Source organism: Crassostrea angulata, chromosome 6, assembly GCF_025612915.1.
Source record: "Crassostrea angulata isolate pt1a10 chromosome 6, ASM2561291v2, whole genome shotgun sequence".
NCBI lineage: Eukaryota > Metazoa > Mollusca > Bivalvia > Ostreida > Ostreidae > Magallana > Magallana angulata.
In genome coordinates this window covers 3682231-3700543 of record NC_069116.1, presented here as the reverse complement: position 1 = coordinate 3700543, position 18313 = coordinate 3682231, and the positions used below count along the sequence as shown (strand labels likewise).

At 35.0% G+C, this 18313-nt stretch overlaps 2 protein-coding genes and 1 pseudogene across 2 annotated transcripts; 1 reads left to right on the top strand and 2 right to left on the bottom strand.

Annotated features, from left to right (window-relative positions):
- Positions 1-690: 690 nt before the first annotated feature.
- On the bottom strand, positions 691-2634 carry LOC128186716 (uncharacterized). The gene has a single exon (XM_052856571.1). It carries the CDS (start codon positions 2422-2424, stop codon positions 691-693), a length of 1734 nt encoding a protein of 577 aa, XP_052712531.1. The 5' UTR covers positions 2425-2634.
- Positions 2635-2766: 132 nt separating this feature from the next.
- Positions 2767-7422, top strand: LOC128190794 (multiple epidermal growth factor-like domains protein 11; annotated as a pseudogene).
- Positions 7423-13214: 5792 nt separating this feature from the next.
- Positions 13215-16035, bottom strand: LOC128188617 (uncharacterized). Its single transcript, XM_052859783.1, has 2 exons — positions 13769-16035; positions 13215-13508 (listed from the first exon to the last, which is right to left on the bottom strand). The coding sequence occupies exons 1-2, from the start codon at positions 16026-16028 to the stop codon at positions 13483-13485; spliced, it is 2286 nt and encodes a 761-aa protein (XP_052715743.1). The 5' UTR covers positions 16029-16035; the 3' UTR covers positions 13215-13482.
- Between the last annotated feature and the right edge of the window lie 2278 nt (positions 16036-18313).

Genomic DNA, 18313 nt, shown 5'->3' with positions numbered 1-18313 from the left:
CTAATGTCATTCGATCTGCATTTTTGAGAAGCCAATCGTCCAGGTACATGTAAATGGAAATCTGTTGACTTCTTAGATGTGCACCTATTGCCCCCATTAATTTCGTAAACACTCTTGGGGCTGTTGCTAGACCGAAGGGCATTGACCTGAATTGATAATGGATATTGTCTATGCAAAACCTGAGGTATTTCCTGTCTTCTGGATAAATTGGAACATGTAGATATGCATCCTTTAGATCTATTGATGCCACCCAGTCTCCTACATTCAGAGCCTGTATTACTGACCTTAAAGACTCCATCTTGAAATGTTGATTTTGGAGAAATATATTTAACGGTTTCAAATTGAGAATCGGACGGTAACCTCCGTCTCGTTTTGGAACAACAAAAAAGGTGCTGTAAAACCCCTGACCTTCCTGGGTCTTGGGAACAATCTCTATGGCATGCTTTTCTAATAAACTTTCTATTTCTTCTAAAATACATTGTCTTTGGACGACATCTTGTACATTTGTTATTCTTACTCCTGTATTTGGAGGGTGTTTTATGAACACAAGTTTGAGTCCTTCCTGGACTATTTTTAAAATCCAATCGTCGGATGTAATTTTCATCCACTCCCTGTGGTACGAAATGATCCGACAGCCTACTTTGGCTGATTTCTGCAACTCGAGTCGAGTCTCTAATTGATCCGTCAAAATTACTTTGGGGGACGAAACCCCAAACGATCTTGTGCAGAGCCACGAGTTTGACCTCTGAAGGAACCTCTTGAATTGAAATTTCGTCCTCTTCCTATAGTAGTCTTTTGATTCTTTTCTGCAGCAAACTTTCCCTTCTTTGCAAAGGATGACTGCTGTTCTTTCGGTTCCGAGGTGCCCACTGAATCATCTCTCTTTCTTTTCCTTGCAGAACTGAGGGCTGAACCATCTCTCTGCTTTGAACCCCTCAGGTGCTGTGTTTCTTTAGCATCGCGCATACTTTCTGCACTTGCGTGAAGAATATCAAAATACTTCCCACAAAAGAGCTTAGGATTCAGAGTTGTCTGTACAAGGAGTTTGTTTTCAGTTGCTTTGTTTTTAAAAGCCAAATCCTCAATGTGAATGGCTCTGCGGGCTGCAACTGCACCCACTAACATGCGGGAAGTAACATCAGCCATTGACTTGAACACCTGCATGAGTGCTTGTAGGGCCTCTGTCTTGTCCTCATCAGATACAACGTTATCAACGTAGGACGTAATTAGAGAGGCATATGTCAACTCTCTTAGAAGAAGTCGAGATCCTTGATCTATCTTCCATAACTCATTGTTGCGTGAATGCAACATAGGGTTGCGGAAACGGTAAGAATTTTTGTTTCCTTTTCTCCCTGTTGTAAAACTGCTGTCCTCAATGTTGTCATCAAGGCGCGGCGTTGTGCAGTACTTGTCAAAGTCGGAAGAAGCGACTCGGTATTTTTCATCATCTGATGCTTTATAAGTCCGAATCGCACCTTTTCGCTGGAATTCTTCATCAACATCTGTTAATGTGTTTAAAATGTACCCATCCATAGGCAAAGACTGTTGTGGGGTAGATGACTTTGTCCCAATCAAACGATTTGACATGTATGATTTGAAGTCTCGGCTCTGAGTTTCAGAGGCATCAACTGAGTTGATGTTCAGTTCTGTAGACACTTTTTTAACAAAATTTTTCCAGTCTACCATGCATGAACCATTAGAGTCTGTGTCATGCGTATGTACTGAACCCAAGACAGAGTTATCAAACTCTGAACGATTATCCTCGTGAACATCAATAACATCATCAAGTGAATTGCTTAAGACTTGATCAGTTTCACCTCTCTGACTTACCAGATCATCGTCATCCGATTCTCTGGAGCGTTGATCATCTGACGGTCGAAATCTATCGAACCTGTTACACGCCCTGTCTGAACGAACATCAGACGTAATAGCAATAGTCGGTTGTTTATTCGAATCCTGGACCAACTCTTTAATTCTAGCGTCAATCAACCTTTTCATGCAATTCTCTTGATATTGCTGCCATTGGGCTTCGAAATTCCCCAACACGAAAGGCGGAAAATTACCTACTTGCGGTGGGACTGAACCCTGCGTCAAGTCGCCGCCATTTTGACTCATTTCTGTCGGAGAAAGAATTTCTGACGCAGCTACGTTTCCCGCAGAGGAAACTTGACTATCAGAACGATTGCCACTATTCCCCACAGAGGGAACTTCTGGATTTGGCAATGTAGCTGACTTTCTCCCCGCTTCAGATTTCTTTCGCTCGATCATCTTTCTGATCAACGTCCGTTTTTCCTCTGACCACTTACTGCAAACTTCGCATGGAAATGCTTCGTTGCAAACTCTGTGTCTATAGCACTCTGCGTGGTCATCCAAAACGGTCATTTCTCTATTACATTTTACGCAAATTTTAAATGAATCAGACATTTTAAGACCGCAGGCTTAAGAAATTTTAATCGAAGAAAAACACGCGGCTTTTCTTCTCGAATGCCCGAACAAAACTGAAACGGAAGTATGCTTGTGCATTATGGGTAAACACTAGATGATACCACAGGGGTGGTCTCAAAAGTTCAGGCATGATCGTAGGCAGCTCGGGGAAAATGCAAAAAGTTGATGCAGGTAAGTATAGATATTGATGTAAACTGATGTGAGCAGTCAATGTACGCGTATCGTTTACTATGAGCTTATAAGCAACAACTAGGAAATGCCTCCGACAACGTTTGACCGTTCTTTGTGTAGCATTGTACAAGCGTATATCCCCTTTTTTTCTTGGTATGTTTCATTTGAACAGCAACCAAAATTAGTAATGGAACACCGATCATTGTTTTGTTTGATGTATTGTGTAAGCTTTTCTTTGACTGTCTGCAAAAATATCACTGGACCAGGAGTATGTATGCCACCGAACAGGTTGGTTTATGCTTTAATTGAATTGAATTATTATCCACAAACGTTTCTCTTAAAATCAAACATTGAACATTTGCAAACATGAACGACAGAGCAACAGTGTGTGAAATGAAATCTGCGTATTGTAGATTGCTAACCTAAATTACATGTCATTACAATAATGACAAGCAATTACCATTACAATAACCATTGGTACTTTTTGACATTGTTTGATTCACTATTAGTATAACAAAAAAGTTATAGAGTCGTTAAGTCCATTAAAAACGTGAGTTAGTTTGTAGTCTTTTAAAAAGGCTTTAAACATTTGTCGAATGCCAAGTTATATAAACAAAAGAAAAACTGATTAAACAATACATAAACCCACAAGACTAAATTGCTCTTGAGTTCATTAACCTTAAAATCATTTGCGATGGGTTTTTATACCATTTATTGAAAAGGTTTAGGTTTAATGACAGGCTTATTTTTTGGTGCTTGACTATTTTTTTTTGTTCTAACCGTTAATGCTAATGCTAAATTTAAGATAAATTATATGTTTCAGCGCAATCACCCAATGTTGTTTTGGATATATTTTGAAAGAAAACACGTGTTTAGGTGAGTAAAATTTTCTATCGATTGAAAAAATGTAGCTTTAATAAACATATGTTCTTAGATGTGTTCAATTTATTATTAAACGTTTAATTAGTATCACTCTTATCTTCATTTGATACTATTTTTTTTTTTAAATAAATGTGTTTTTTTAAATAAATGTTTTGTCTGCTCATTTCTTGTCCACGTTCTACAAAAAAAACAAAGCAACTGAAATTGCTTTAAAGAACTAACAACGTGAATTATATTTCAGGTCTTTTGGTGTTAATGATTCACGAATTTTGCTATCAAACGTTTGTTTATTTGACAATGGATGTAATCCTTCTTTAAAAAGATACGATTTGCACAATATTTTGTCTGTTGATTTAAGGCGCTTAGACAACTTTATTTCATCAATCCATAAAGTTGTATTTAAAGATCTATATCAAATTTAAAAATCCGATAATGAAAATTTAATAAACACAGTGTAAGAGATAATAAAGATTATTGTCGATTATACATAAATCGGAAAAGTACTGACTTTTGCTTAATATATTTTTAAAAATTATTGGTCCTTGAAGATTGCCATTTTGTCTTTTTTAATCAATCTTCGCTAATTACAAATCCCGAGAGTTCCGAATGTCAACACGGTATGTAAATTTGAAGCGAGTAATAAACGTTGGTGAAAAAGTGTTGAATTTTTCAATAGTTTGAATTGAGGTTTAAGATAAAATGTATCTACAGCCTCAAAATAGTTTGTAAAAATAAAATAATTTGACTGTTATTTTCAATGCAAATTCATTAATTTTCTCCAAAATCGTTTCGGAAAAATTCTGCAATTTTCTGCTACATTACGAGTATATGGTAGACATTTTAACTGTGGTGAAGACCTGTTCTGAGACACAGTTAGATTATTCTAACTAAGCAGAGTATAGTGAAACAAAAAGCATTATTGTAGGATTAAAGCCTGGTTCTGTAAATGTCAACAATACGGTGTGTCGATGTATCTATTTCATGATATACATTTAAATGTCCGATATCATATGCAATGTCAACCCGTGCACGCATGGGTCAAAGTCTAGTATAATACTGTCAAAGTTTAGTATAAAACTAAATCGGGAATAAACATTTTAACTTAAATTGATATTGTTTAGCCCGTATTTCCGCTAATTTTAGAAAATTTTGAAATGTTTTGATTTTTTTGTTACTCTTTAATTATAAAGATATTCCTGATTTTTACATATTATACGGACTTAAACGACTTTGAAGATGTAAATTAACAAAAAAGATTATATTGAACATTTTATAAGAGAGAAAATTCGATTTTAATTTTTCACATAGATCTATATATAGAATGAGTGCTTTAAAGCTAATAAAGCTAATAAAAATGTTATTGGATAGTTTAATCAAATTTTAAAAACATATTTTGAAACCCAAGTATCTTATCATCAGTTCACATTAGTTGAAAAAATCCAACATTCACGTTTTTGTTTTTAAACTTCTAAATAGACATGAATCTACAACAATTCTGAATTGCCAAAAAGTGATAAATATTTGGTCCTCCTTAGATTATAAACCTTGATTATTATTTCTATGAAAAGTGGTGTGAAAATAAACAAAATAAAAAATATGATATTTTAATTTCCTTTCATGTTTATTTAATGAACAATTAATCAAATTTACTTTTGATAAGTCGGAAACCGGAAAAGACTCCATCCTTAACCTGAAGAGTAAAGCATCAAAATCCGTCTGTTTCTGACCAGTGCCTGTACTATATGTAACGACATTTATTCACAAAATTTAAAGAAGTTCATTTCCTTTGCCGCTCTCAGCACTTTAGTTCTGCAAACCATTTTTGCAATGTATTTTCTAATTATCGTAAAGAATACGATTTGCAATTGCAACTTTTATCTATGAACTAAAAACGAAGACTTCTTATTGGGAAAAGTTTTTTATTAAGCTGAACAACGCTTGATACTTCTTGACATAGAGTACAATTTCCTGTTTATACCTATCAGTATGTAAGATCATTTAAGATCAAATGTTTCGTACTGCAACTTCAGTAACACTTATTTCATCATTTCAGCTTTAGCTCGAAAACAATGTCGTTTGTTCAATTTTATTTAAAGTCACTAATTGATATTTTTCGTTAATATCTCAGCAAAATGATTTGTTTGTTTTAAGAAAGATTTTTTTTTTATTAAAAGATGACCAAGCAATTCTTCTTTTTAATTTGTTGTATGTACTGTTAAGCATTCGTCTATATACATGATAATTCATTAATAATTACAACTTTTTTAAAGTTTTCAACAATATCGAAGACAAGCAAATGATTACAAACTTTTCCGCTGCAAATTGAGTATAATATATCAAAGTATATTGCTTTATTCAATAGTTCTGTTTTACTCATTAATAACTATAGCACATTGCACATGTGTGTAAAATACGTTAAAATAATGAAGTTACACTAGTGAAGACTCAGCGTTTGGGTTTATAAATCATTCGTAATGACATTGAATTGTTTCAGTGTGTGAACCAGGCACCACAGGAGAAAACTGTTCCATGACCTTCCGCATGGATATTATGGACTATTTTGCAGTAAAACATGCCTTTGTTCCTCTGAAATGATCTGTGATCCTATAAGGGGTTGCCATTGTAACCCAAACAGTGTAAACTGTACAGATCAAGGTATATCTTTTTAATTTAAAAAAAAACAAAATGCAATACTTAATAAATTCTAATAAGTTTTTGTACGTGATATTTTGATACAACATGCCAAAATAAAAAAAAGTATATGCATACGCTTTAAAGATATCTAATGCACAAAATAAATAACGTAAAAGTTTGTGAAAATCTCTGATATTACATTTGCAACATTGAAGAAAACCAATAAAATAAGGTATGTATTAAAGAAAAGTGATATAACAGTTAAACTCATTACGAATAGATCAATGTGTATTTACAGATCAGAAATTGACAACAGAATATGCCGAGAATTCAACAGTTTATAAGTCAAATCATAGTAAGTGCATTCAAAACACCATAAGATTTTGCTACAGAAGAGCAAATGAGAAAGAACTATTTAGATTATTACAATTTTTTTCATTCTTCTAAATATTGACAAATTCGGATATCCTCCGTGGCGTTGTTAATGAATCTGGTTAAAATCTGGTTCAAGATCCTGTGATTTTGTGGTCCTGGTCCCTGTACTAATAACAAACCAACAACCGTTTATTTTACAAAATGATTTTTTTCTGATTTCTTCACTGTGGTTTTCCAAAGCCATTTCATCACTCGTTGAAAATGACAACGTAGTACACAATCAAGAACGTTTAACACTTATGAGGAGAGTTCGTTTTAAATATCTTTGTTGAATGTACTGTAATGATTGATTGATTGATTGATTGATTGATAGATAGATAGATAGATAGATAGATAGATAGATAGATAGATGGATGGATGGATGGATGGATGGATGGATGGATGGATGGATGGATGGATGGATGGATGGATGGATGGATGGATAGATAGATAGATAGATAGATAGATAGATAGATAGATAGATAGATAGATAGATAGATAGATAGATAGATAGATAGATAGATAAATAGATAGATAGATAGATAGATAGATAGATAGATAGATAGATAGATAAATAGATAGATAGATAGATAGATAGATAGATTTACGTGGTATTTCATACAGTATAGTTTCCTTACTTAGGTTGTCACTTTTTTTAAAAACAGAATCATCATTCATTGACGAAAACATCCTCCCCTCGTTGATATTTGCTATCACTGTATTGCTCATCAGTATTATATGTATCAGGTATGAACATTAGTAATTTGAGTTTTACTAAAACTGATAAATACATTCATCCCAAGTAAGGACTATATGAATACTCTGTTTTTGTTTTGTAGATTGCTGTATTCAAAGATAATGAAAAGAAAAGGTTAACATGTGGGATATACTAAGCTAGCTTTAAAATCTTTAATTTGTGTACAAAAAAATTAAATTTAAGTGGTACTGGTAAATTTTAAGCTCTGTAGTAACGATGACACTTTCTATTCAGATATACAATCCGCGCAGAACATGCAGACAGACAACCCGGCACCTTGTCTAGGGCTAAACCCGGATGCCCTTCCTCAGCAAACCATAAAAAGTGTAAATACAAACTGCCATCTACAGAATACCACCAAGCAAAGAGTTGATGAAGAGATGAATATCATTAGTTGTAAAGCAATTCATAACCAATCGTCAGATCGACAAACAGACAAAAACACACATGCGTGTAAAACAACCATTAACCATTCTGTAAACGCAAAACAAGGGAAACGGAAAAATGGCGGTAAAACTGTGATGATAAAGTTTCCTGACTCAGCTTCTGATTCAGCTTCTCGCAAAAGAAAAATGCAAGTAAAATATTCAATAACCCAAGAACCGTCTTCCGATAAAGAACTATATGCGAATCAAGCTGATTTGACTCATACAAACACATCTTATACACCAGACAGTCCGATGGACAAATAGGACTCTGAGGTTAAGTAGTCTATATATAAAGCAGAGGGATTAACATGATGTTAAAACAATTCATAATCAAAGTACTGAAAGCTGGACTCTTTTGGTATGTCTTCATGCATATTGTGTAGTAAAGACGGAAAATCTCTCTCTCTCTCTCTCTCTCTCTCTCTCTCTCTCTCTCTTTCTCTCTCTCATGCTTTTAATGTTGGCAAAGCATTAGAGAGCGACCAAATTTTGTAAGCGGCTATAAACAAAAATATGTCTGTCTAGTAAAAAAAAGTTCAACAGTTGCTGTCTTGAATTTTGCAACAAGCGTAATATATTAAACCCCCATTTCTTCAACGCGCAGCAAAGTAGTTCATGGATATTCATGCGCTTTCTATGTGTTTAAAATGCATAGTCTTGTTTTTAAAACACATTATTAATAAAAGAACTAAAAAAAGATAGAGAATTCTCTCGAAATTAAAAAAAACAAACAAAATGCCAACACTTTTGACAAAACGTAGCTCTTTGTGTAACTATTTGGTATAGCGGAAGCTTTTACTTTGACGCTGTTTTTGTTTACTTTTGAAGTTGTGCAATTTATAGTTACATTGGCGATTTGCCTGCCTACAGCCAGGACTCTGTTTCAGCAGAGCCCTGCTAAAAATGCGAAGAAAGAAGTAAAATGAAAACTACAAACGTAAATTACTATGTGGAGATATTTATATTTAAACTTAAGCTTTTGTGTATTCTAAATAACGCTAAATAATGCTAAATTATGTCAAGTAATTTTTACATTTGAAGGCATATTTTGAAGAAAAAATAATAAGAATTAATTCAGCTGAAACAAAAGCATAAACAATGTTATGTTTTGCTTTGTTTGATTTAAATTGTAACATTGTCAGATTGCTCAAAATTTGCTCCAGTAACAAAGCATTGATATTCCACAGATCAACGACTAAATCATTTGACTGCAGCGAGAGAATGAAACTCTCATTGCTTTTATTTTAAATAAAATGACCGTGTTGTCAAAATTGTCCTGCATTGATTTTTCTTCAATTTATCCAACCTGACATAAAAGTATTTCCGGTTGTACATGTCCCAAGGGAAAGAAATAAGTCTATGACAAATGTTTTCTATGTATAACAGCTGTCATTTTTAACTGAAACTTGTAACAAATAAGGAAGAACCAGGTATGAGTGTTTTCAAAAGTGGCAATCAGTCAATATATACAGCAAAATCAACCATATTTGTGAACATCAAATCCAAATAATACGTTATAAAAAATGCGACATGCTATTTACTAAGTTAATCCTTAAACCTTGCTTGAGTCACATTTGGTATTTATTCTCATTTAACATTTAATATCATCTCATTTATAGAGAACGTGTAGATACAAAATTTTATCAAAACCTTATAAAGTTCATGTGGATCAAATTACCTTCAAATTTGGTTTTATACAATCAAAAGATATTGACAAATATATTTATTATTTTTCAATTGGATAAGATGGACCTTTTAATCAGTTTATTAAAGCATTGCATTAAAATATACAGATTTCATAAAATTGTATTTTAAACTATTTATTTCTAGTTATGATAGATACTTTTAATTCTAAAAACAAAAATTAATTGAAGTAACATACGGTATAATGCATTTAATGTATTTCAAACACATTTTATTTTTATCACTTTATAAATGTTAGGTTGTGACAAGATCGTAGTTCTTAACTGTAAAGTCATGCTAGACTTACACTCTAAAAGCAATTACACTGTACATGTACACAAACTTCCCTTTGTATTTTACACATGTTCATACCATTACCATAACCCCTTAAGCCAGGAAGCGGTCACAAAATTAAGCTTTTAACCTTATATATTTATATTCAGTGTATATTCCCCCTTATATTTGCATTGGAAATCTGCAACGTTCAATTTTCTATGGTTTCATCTACCAAGTATTATTTCCTCTATTTCTTACGGAAACTTATAGTTAATTCATAGCTCTATAGAAACAGCCAGACTGAAATCTACACGCCCTGTTCATCGATTGGTCAAAATCTACAGCGACCTAAGAAAGATCACGGACTGCACAAAATAATCATGATGTCAGACTCAAAGTTACACAAGAGACGATTTGGCTGTTTCTTACTTCTGATTATGTACATTAACAGTGATTTCGTGAATTTTACTAACTCTTCATAATCAATTTATTAATTAGCTAAAAAAAGAATTTAATATAAACAATTAAATGCTTAATTTAATGATTCATGCGGGTATGCAGAATTGCAGATAGCAATCAGTGCAAAAAAAAAAATTCTGCAATGTCGCTACCTTCATATCCCGAATGAATCACCAAAGACAGCATTTTATTGTTTAAATGAATACACTTTGCTAATTTATGAGCCATGAGCACAGATAAAAACGTTTTCATGTGTTTTGAGCATATTTAATTTTGTAGGATTAAATTAAACTTTCAATCTTACATAACCAATTCAATATGTACTTTCAAAAAACAATCATTAATATATATCTACTTGTCACAACTGATGTGTTGTGATGGGTTCTTTTAACATTTACCCCTTATGAAATCATATGGATGACTCTTATTTTCCAATAAACAACAACAGTATGAAAAAATAAACAATAAATTTATCTACATATGTACAAAGAAATTATTAATCATAGTTCTCAACGGGCCTCCATAATCTCGTGCTTCTTTCCACCACGCTCCACTACTTCCACCACGATCCACCACGCTCCACCACGCTCCACCACGCTCCACCAAAATCCACCCGTCCCCTCAGGTTAACAATAACTTAAGAATTATAAAATTGGTCACCTACAATTAACACACAATTTTCTAATAAATCATTACAAACATAAGTTTTATGCAAACCCACTAATGGCTACTATAGCTTTAAAAACAAGTAAATTAACGACATTATAGTACACATAGTAATACGTTCTTGTTCTTGTAGGTGAATATGATCAAACACGTTCCAGACAATTTATGTAATAAATAACAATACAATTCATCCGCCGACAAAAAATATCGTAAAGTTACACTTACTGAGTTGTGGCAATAAAAATACAAAAAATGTAGGCAATCAGGTCTCGCAACGCCAGCGCCAACAAAATCCACACAGGCTACATGTTCCCTAGATCACACAGCAGGGGAGACACAAGAGACACACCCAAGTTCACACAGCAAGGGCTTAACATACACGAAAATACTGCTCGGCGTCCAGACCTCTTCTCCCAAAAGTCAGCCCACACCCCATATATATAGTCATCAAAACTAACCAAACAAGTTTTCCTACTCTAGATACTAAATATAGCGACATCCGGCAACACCCCTCATTAGCTTCTACGTAAACCTGCCAAACAGGTTCGAAGAGAATCCCAATCTAAACATAGGAACATCGAGAACGGAACAACCCAGTGACCAATAAAGCGTAAATAAATGAACGATAACTTAGATCTATAAACGACAACTCTTACCTTAAATATAGTAGACAAATATAGAACCAATTAAAAAAATATCATTGGCATAATGTCTATTGTGACAATACCTCCGATCCTAAGACACAAAATACAATTTTGTGAAAAACCTACTAAAAACTATGTACACACACTGCAAATTACTCTGGAAAAACACGACTGAGAAAATCAGCCCCAATATTATCCACACCTTTGATAACTTCTGTTCTAAAATTGAACGCCTGTAGAAAAAGAGACCATCTCATCAATCTACCGTTGGATGCCTTAATCTTCTGTAAATGTAACAATGGTCTATGGTCAGTCTCTAGAACAAATAATCTACCATATAAATATGGATGGAATTTCTTTAAAGCCCATACAATGGCGAGACACTCTTTCTCAACTACCGAATAACGCTGTTCTCTGTCTAGCAGTTTCCGGCTTGCATATGCAACAGGATATTTGCGTACGTCATGCTCCTGCATTAACACTGCGCCATGGTTAGATGCATCTGTTCTCAAGATAAATGGTTTCGTCAAATCTGGTAATCTGAGAATTGGACTAAAAAGTAACATGGATTTTAAACGTTTGAATGAATTTTCCTGTTCAGTTTTCCATTCAAATTTGTTTGGAACACCTTTCTTTGTTAGATCAGTTAAGGGAGCAGCAATTGTAGAAAAATTGGGAACAAATTTCCGATAATATCCTATCAGACCAAGGAAAGATTTAACCTGCTTCTTCGTTTCTGGTCTAGGTGCTTCTTCGATTGCTTCCAGTTTCTCATTGGATGGTTGTATCGTCCCTCCTCCAACAATATGGCCTAAATACTGTAGTCTTGTCTGCGCTATCTCACATTTCGATGGCTTAGCAGTCAACTTCGCCTTCCGTAGTCTATCCAACACCTTTTTAAGTTCTGCAATATGTTCTTCAAAAGTTTCTGTATGAATAAGAATGTCATCAACAAAACTGTCAGTGTGATCTAAACCTTTTAAAACTTTCCGCATGAGCCTGTTAAAGGTTGCTGGACTATTAGACATCCCGAACGGCATTACCTTGAATCTGTATAGCCCATCTGGTGTTAAGAAAGATGTTAAATCTTTATCTTGTTCTTTCATAGGAATTTGCCAATACCCTTTACACAAATCGAGTTTAGAAAAGAAACGACTGTTACTGATTTTTGTCATAATTTCATCAGGATCTGGCATTGGTTCAGGGTCAAAAATGGTTACCTTATTCAAGTTACGAAAATCCACGCAGATTCTCTTGCTACCATCGGACTTCTTCGCAACAACAATCGAACTAGCGTAAGGTGACTCTGATGGTTCAATAATGTCCATATCGATCATATTCTGAATTTCCGCTCGAACTGCACTCCTAACTGCATACGGAATCTGATATGGTCTGTTCCTGATTGGTTCCTTCGTAGTTAGATGAACCTCATGCTGAATAAGGTCAGTCCTACCAGGTAAATCTGTCAAAACATCCTGAAATTCATTCAAAACAGTGTTTATGGATTTAAGTTGATCTGATGCCAGTGAGCAATTTACCTTAACATCTGAAAATGATTCTGTCGCTTTCATGGGGAGAAGATGTAACAAATGTTCATTACTAGAATCCTCCGTCTCCTCTGATTCCAAAACAACACATGATGCAAACGGTATTCTTGAGTCTGGAATTCGTTCCTCTCGAACATTATATTTCTTCAATAGATTCACATGAAATAAGCGAAGTCGTCCATTCATATCGATCTTGTAATCAGTTTGTCCTACCCTCTCCACAACTTTGAAAGGTCCTTTCCACTGCATTAAAAGTTTGTTATTATCAGTTGGAAGTAAAAGGAGAACGAAATCACCAACCTTGAAATATCGAGACTTTGCCTTTTTATCATAGTTTTTCTTGTAGCGTTCCTTGGATTTCTGTAGTTCTTCATGAGCCAGTTCACACGTTCTTGCCAATCTTTCCTTAAGGTCCAATACATACTGGTAAGTAGTTTTCACTTCAGGGTCGTTCTCTTCCTTCGTCCATAATTCCTTCAAAACTGCCATCGGTCCTCTAACACTTCGTGCATAAACAAGATCAAATGGAGAAAATTTAGTACTTTCTTGAGGAACTTCTCGATAAGCGAATAATAATGCGGGTAAGTATCTATCCCAATTTTTTTGGTCTCTCAGAACTCATTTTTCTTAACATTGATTTCAAGGTACCATTAAACTTTTCCACTAGACCATTACAAGCTGGGTGATATGGAGTTGTTACCAATTGCTTAAAAGACAACAGTCGACCCACCTCTTTCATTACATTGGAAGTAAATTGCGTACCCATGTCTGACAGAACTTCCCTTGGAATGCCAACTCTGCTAAAAATTTCCACCAATGCTTCTGCTACTGTCTCTGTATCGATGTTCTTCAATGCAGCTGCTTCTGGATATCTAGAACTGTAATCTACAACAGTCAATATATATCTATTTCCTTTGTCAGTTATTGGATATAATGGACCTACCAAGTCTACAGCAACACGTTCAAATGGCGTGTCGATAATCGGCATCTCATTCAAAGGTACTTTAATCACTTTGCCTCTAGGGAATGTTCTTTGGCATACATCACATGACTGGCAATATCTCGTCACATCTCCCTGTATCCCCGGCCAATAGAAATTCGAAAGGATCCGATCTAGAGTCTTCTTAGTCCCCAAATGCCCTCCTAAGATACTATCATGCGCAATCTTCATGACTTTCGTTCGTAAAGGTTCTGGAACAACAAGTTGCTTATAATGTTTTGTATCACTAACCTTTGTTGAATGATAGTGTCTGTACAACAGTCCTCTATCGACGCTAAACCAAGTCTCAATGTAATCACCGATCGTTTTCTTCCTTCCTGACGCTGCATGTTCGTGGTATACGTTCAGGGATGCATCTTCCATCTGAAGTTGTTTCATCTGGTCCAATGTCAAATCAGCATCTACTAAACCTGTCACATTTAGTTTCTTCATACCTTGGTTTTCTTTCTTCTTTTGAGCTCTAGTCTGCACTGCTTGGAGAACTTGACTGCACTCGCTCCTTTCTTCTTTTCTGCACCACTGAAGATCTGGATCATTCTGATTTCTGACTCCATCAATGTTACCTAGGATAAGATCATAAACAGGTTCTTTCATGCATAATGCTTTGACATTACCAGTGAAATAGGGAGTATCCACATAAATGGATGCCTCTTCTACGTTCCGTACTGTACCATCAATCAAAACACATCTCTGCACTTCTCCAGTCAGCTGATCATCTGTGACTAAATCTCTCTTCACAACTACTCCACTACAGCCAGTGTCTCTTAAAACTTTAATCAGATTTCCACCAACATAACCCATTTGAACAGGCATATATTCACATACCTTGCATACTCCTCCAAGTACGGGCAAAATGTGTCCACAAGCAAGTTTTACCTGTCCATCTGTGACACAACACTCCAACAATTTATTTGTAAGGATACATGCTGATCCCATATGCGGCTGATTTTGACATGGCATGACCTCGTTGGTTGTGACTTCTGTGGAATTTGGTAAACTGAAACTAGAACTGTCATTAGATTCATCACAGTTTAACTCACATTCATGTGGATTCTGTAAAGCTGCTGCTTTCTGGATGCTGCGCGAAAGAGTAAATGTGCGCGGAATTGTCTGTTTATTATTACAGTCTTTTGCCAAATGTCCATTTCTATGACAAATGTAACACCTTCTGTCGTAGTTCTGCTGTGATGAAGTTGAAGATGATTGCTGCTTCGGGCCAGTTCCACTGCCAGCGCTTCTAAAACCACTGTTGCCCGGATTTTGCTTCTGAAAAACTTGAAAGTCTTTAACAAATGATGGATAGCCATGAGCTTCAATGAATTGGTCTGCCAGATTCGACATTTCCTCTACAGTTTTTGGATGGCGCTCCTTAAGATACATTCCTAATTGTTTACTACAACTGTTTAGAAATTGTTCTCGCAAAAATAAGTCTTTAATGTTTTCATATGATTTAGTACTTCCTGCCAAACAAAACCATTTTTCCACATAATTATCAAGTGTAGCAAAGAACTGTGAAGGATTCTCACCATTTTCAGGTCTGCTGGATCGAAACTTCAAACGAAATCCCTCTTCCGTAAGTTGGAATCTCTTTAATAATGCCCCTTTCAATGATTCATACTTTAATGCCTCTGCAACCGGAAGTCTAGAATAAACCTCGAGAGCTTTACCTGTCAGAAGAGCACTCAAATTCATCGCCCAAGATGATTTGTCCCACTTTGCACAAGAAGCAAACTTTTCAAATCTCTGCAAATACGAATCAATACAATCTTTAGATTCATCAAAAGGAGGTAACTTTGGTAATTTAGCAAGCGATTGCGAAGCAAGACCTGAACTAGAAGCTAATTCTCCAGATTTAACTCTATGCAATTCAGTTTCTCTTTTGATTTTTTCTAACTCTATTTCACTTTCAATCTTTCTAGCTTCTCTTTCTGCTACTCTTTCCATTCTTTCATACTGTTCTCTCTCTTTCTTTTCAACAAAATCTTGTAAATCATTCCCTTTCAATCCAAACCTCTCACCCATTGTAACAAACTCCATTGTTTCAACAAAAAAAACCCACAAAAACAGAAAAATTAAAACTGACAAATCACATATACTTAAAAAAAATATAAAATTCAAAGAAATTCCAACTGATGAATGAAAAAATATCAAATCACAATTTGTACTAAAGCAAAAAAGGAAAATCTAATACAAGTATACTTGGCTAACAAAGAGTCATCCCACCGCTGCCACCAAAATGTCACAACTGACGTGTTGTGATGGGTTCTTTTAACATTTACCCCTTATGAAATCATATGGATGACTCTTATTTTCCAATAAACAACAACAGTATGAAAAAATAAACAATAAATTTATCTACATATGTACAAAGAAATTATTAATCATAGTTCTCAACGGGCCTCCATAATCTCGTGCTTCTTTCTACCACACTCCACTACTTCCACCACGCTCCACTACTTCCACCACGTTCCACCACGATCCACCACGCTCCACCACGCTCCACCAAAATCCACCCGTCCCCTCAGGTTAACAATAACTTAAGAATTATAAAATTGGTCACCTACAATTAACACACAATTTTCTAATAAATCATTACAAACATAAGTTTTATGCAAAACCACTAATGGCTACTATAGCTTTAAAAACAAGTAAATTAACGACATTATAGTACACATAGTAATACGTTCTTGTTCTTGTAGGTGAATATGATCAAACACGTTCCAGACAATTTATGTAATAAATAACAATACAATTCATCCGCCGACAAAAAATATCGTAAAGTTACACTTACTGAGTTGTGGCAATAAAAATACAAAAAATGTAGGCAAACAGGTCTCGCAACGCCAGCGCCAACAAAATCCACACAGGCTACATGTTCCCTAGATCACACAGCAGGGGAGACACAAGAGACACACCCAAGTTCACACAGCAAGGGCTTAACACACGAAAATACTGCTCGGCGTCCAGACCTCTTCTCCCAAAAGTCAGCCCACACCCCATATATATAGTCATCAAAACTAACCAAACAAGTTTTCCTACTCTAGATACTAAATATAGCGACATCCGGCAACACCCCTCATAAGCTTCTACGTAAACCTGCCAAACAGGTTCGAAGAGAATCCCACTCTAAACATAGGAACATCGAGAACGGAACAACCCAGTGACCAATAAAGCGTAAATAAATGAACGATAACTTAGATCTATAAACGACAACTCTTACCTTAAATATAGTAGACAAATATAGAACCAATTAAAAAAAATCATTGGCATAATGTCTATTGTGACACTACTCCTATATAAAAAGGTTTTTTTTCTCAAAAAACTTTTTGGCACTATATTTTTGTCGCGAAAGCTAACTAAATAACTTGTTGATATGGCTGTTCCATGTATGTTTCATATCCCTTAATGAGAGCGCATATTTCATAAAAAGAGACATTAGTATGAAAACATAAATAATAGCTTAAATTATTTGCTTATTTTTTGATGTCGTCGGTCCTGTGACAAAGCAAGCAGTGCAGACAAATTATCATACCGGGCTAACATGGGGTTTTCAATTTGTCTGCACCGCTTGTTGTGTCATAGGACCGAAATTAATACTAGAAACGGTCACTTCTTTGTAAAAGCAAGCTGATGTATAATATTGTATTCAAATATTAGCCTCAGTTGAACCGATGACCTGGCCCCGACGTCACCGACTCTCCTCAAGTCATTACTCAGCTTCAATTTTGAGATTTTACTTCAAATTTATGCAGTTTTCATATGAAGATTTGAGTTAGAACTGAGTGCGTGATTTGAAAATTTTAGTCGCAGTAGAGCCAGGTTGATTAAAGCTATGTATGTTCAAGTCTAGGCTTATAATAATCATAAGGGTCAAAAAGAGGTGATATTACCGGCTTTGGATACTTTTCAATTTTACATGGTAATTAATCGGGATAAAATGATAAACAATACAGTCAGTTCGTCCTTGTGAGTGCTAAAAAATCACAAATTAGAGTATCGGATTCTGCATACAGCTTTCACCTGAAATGACAAGCGACTGCTCATGGATATCATTTTAGTAACTAAGAATCTTTACCTTTTCCGGGTTTTTTTAATGTAAAAATGTTGAACTTCAACGTTATTGTATCGATGTATGAGTTGTTATGCCTTGTATCTTGAGTCAAACTAAATCTTCCAAGTGTAAATAGAGAGATAGCATGGATTGTCATGCTTTGCTAGCGATGATGATCCCGTTGATGTGTCCCAATAATGTACCCTTACGTTTAGGTATCATCATATGGATATTTAATCATCACATACTTTGTATA

Coding starts and splice junctions, on each gene's coding strand:
- LOC128186716 (XM_052856571.1), bottom strand. CDS start 2,424: ATGTCTGATTCATTTAAAATTTGCGTAAAATGTAATAGAGAAATGACC.
- LOC128188617 (XM_052859783.1), bottom strand. CDS start 16,028: ATGGGTGAGAGGTTTGGATTGAAAGGGAATGATTTACAAGATTTTGTT. Junction 13,509..13,768: donor GGAAGTTCTGTCAGACATGG/GTACGCAATTTA, acceptor TTATGCACGAAG/TGTTAGAGGACCGATGGCAG.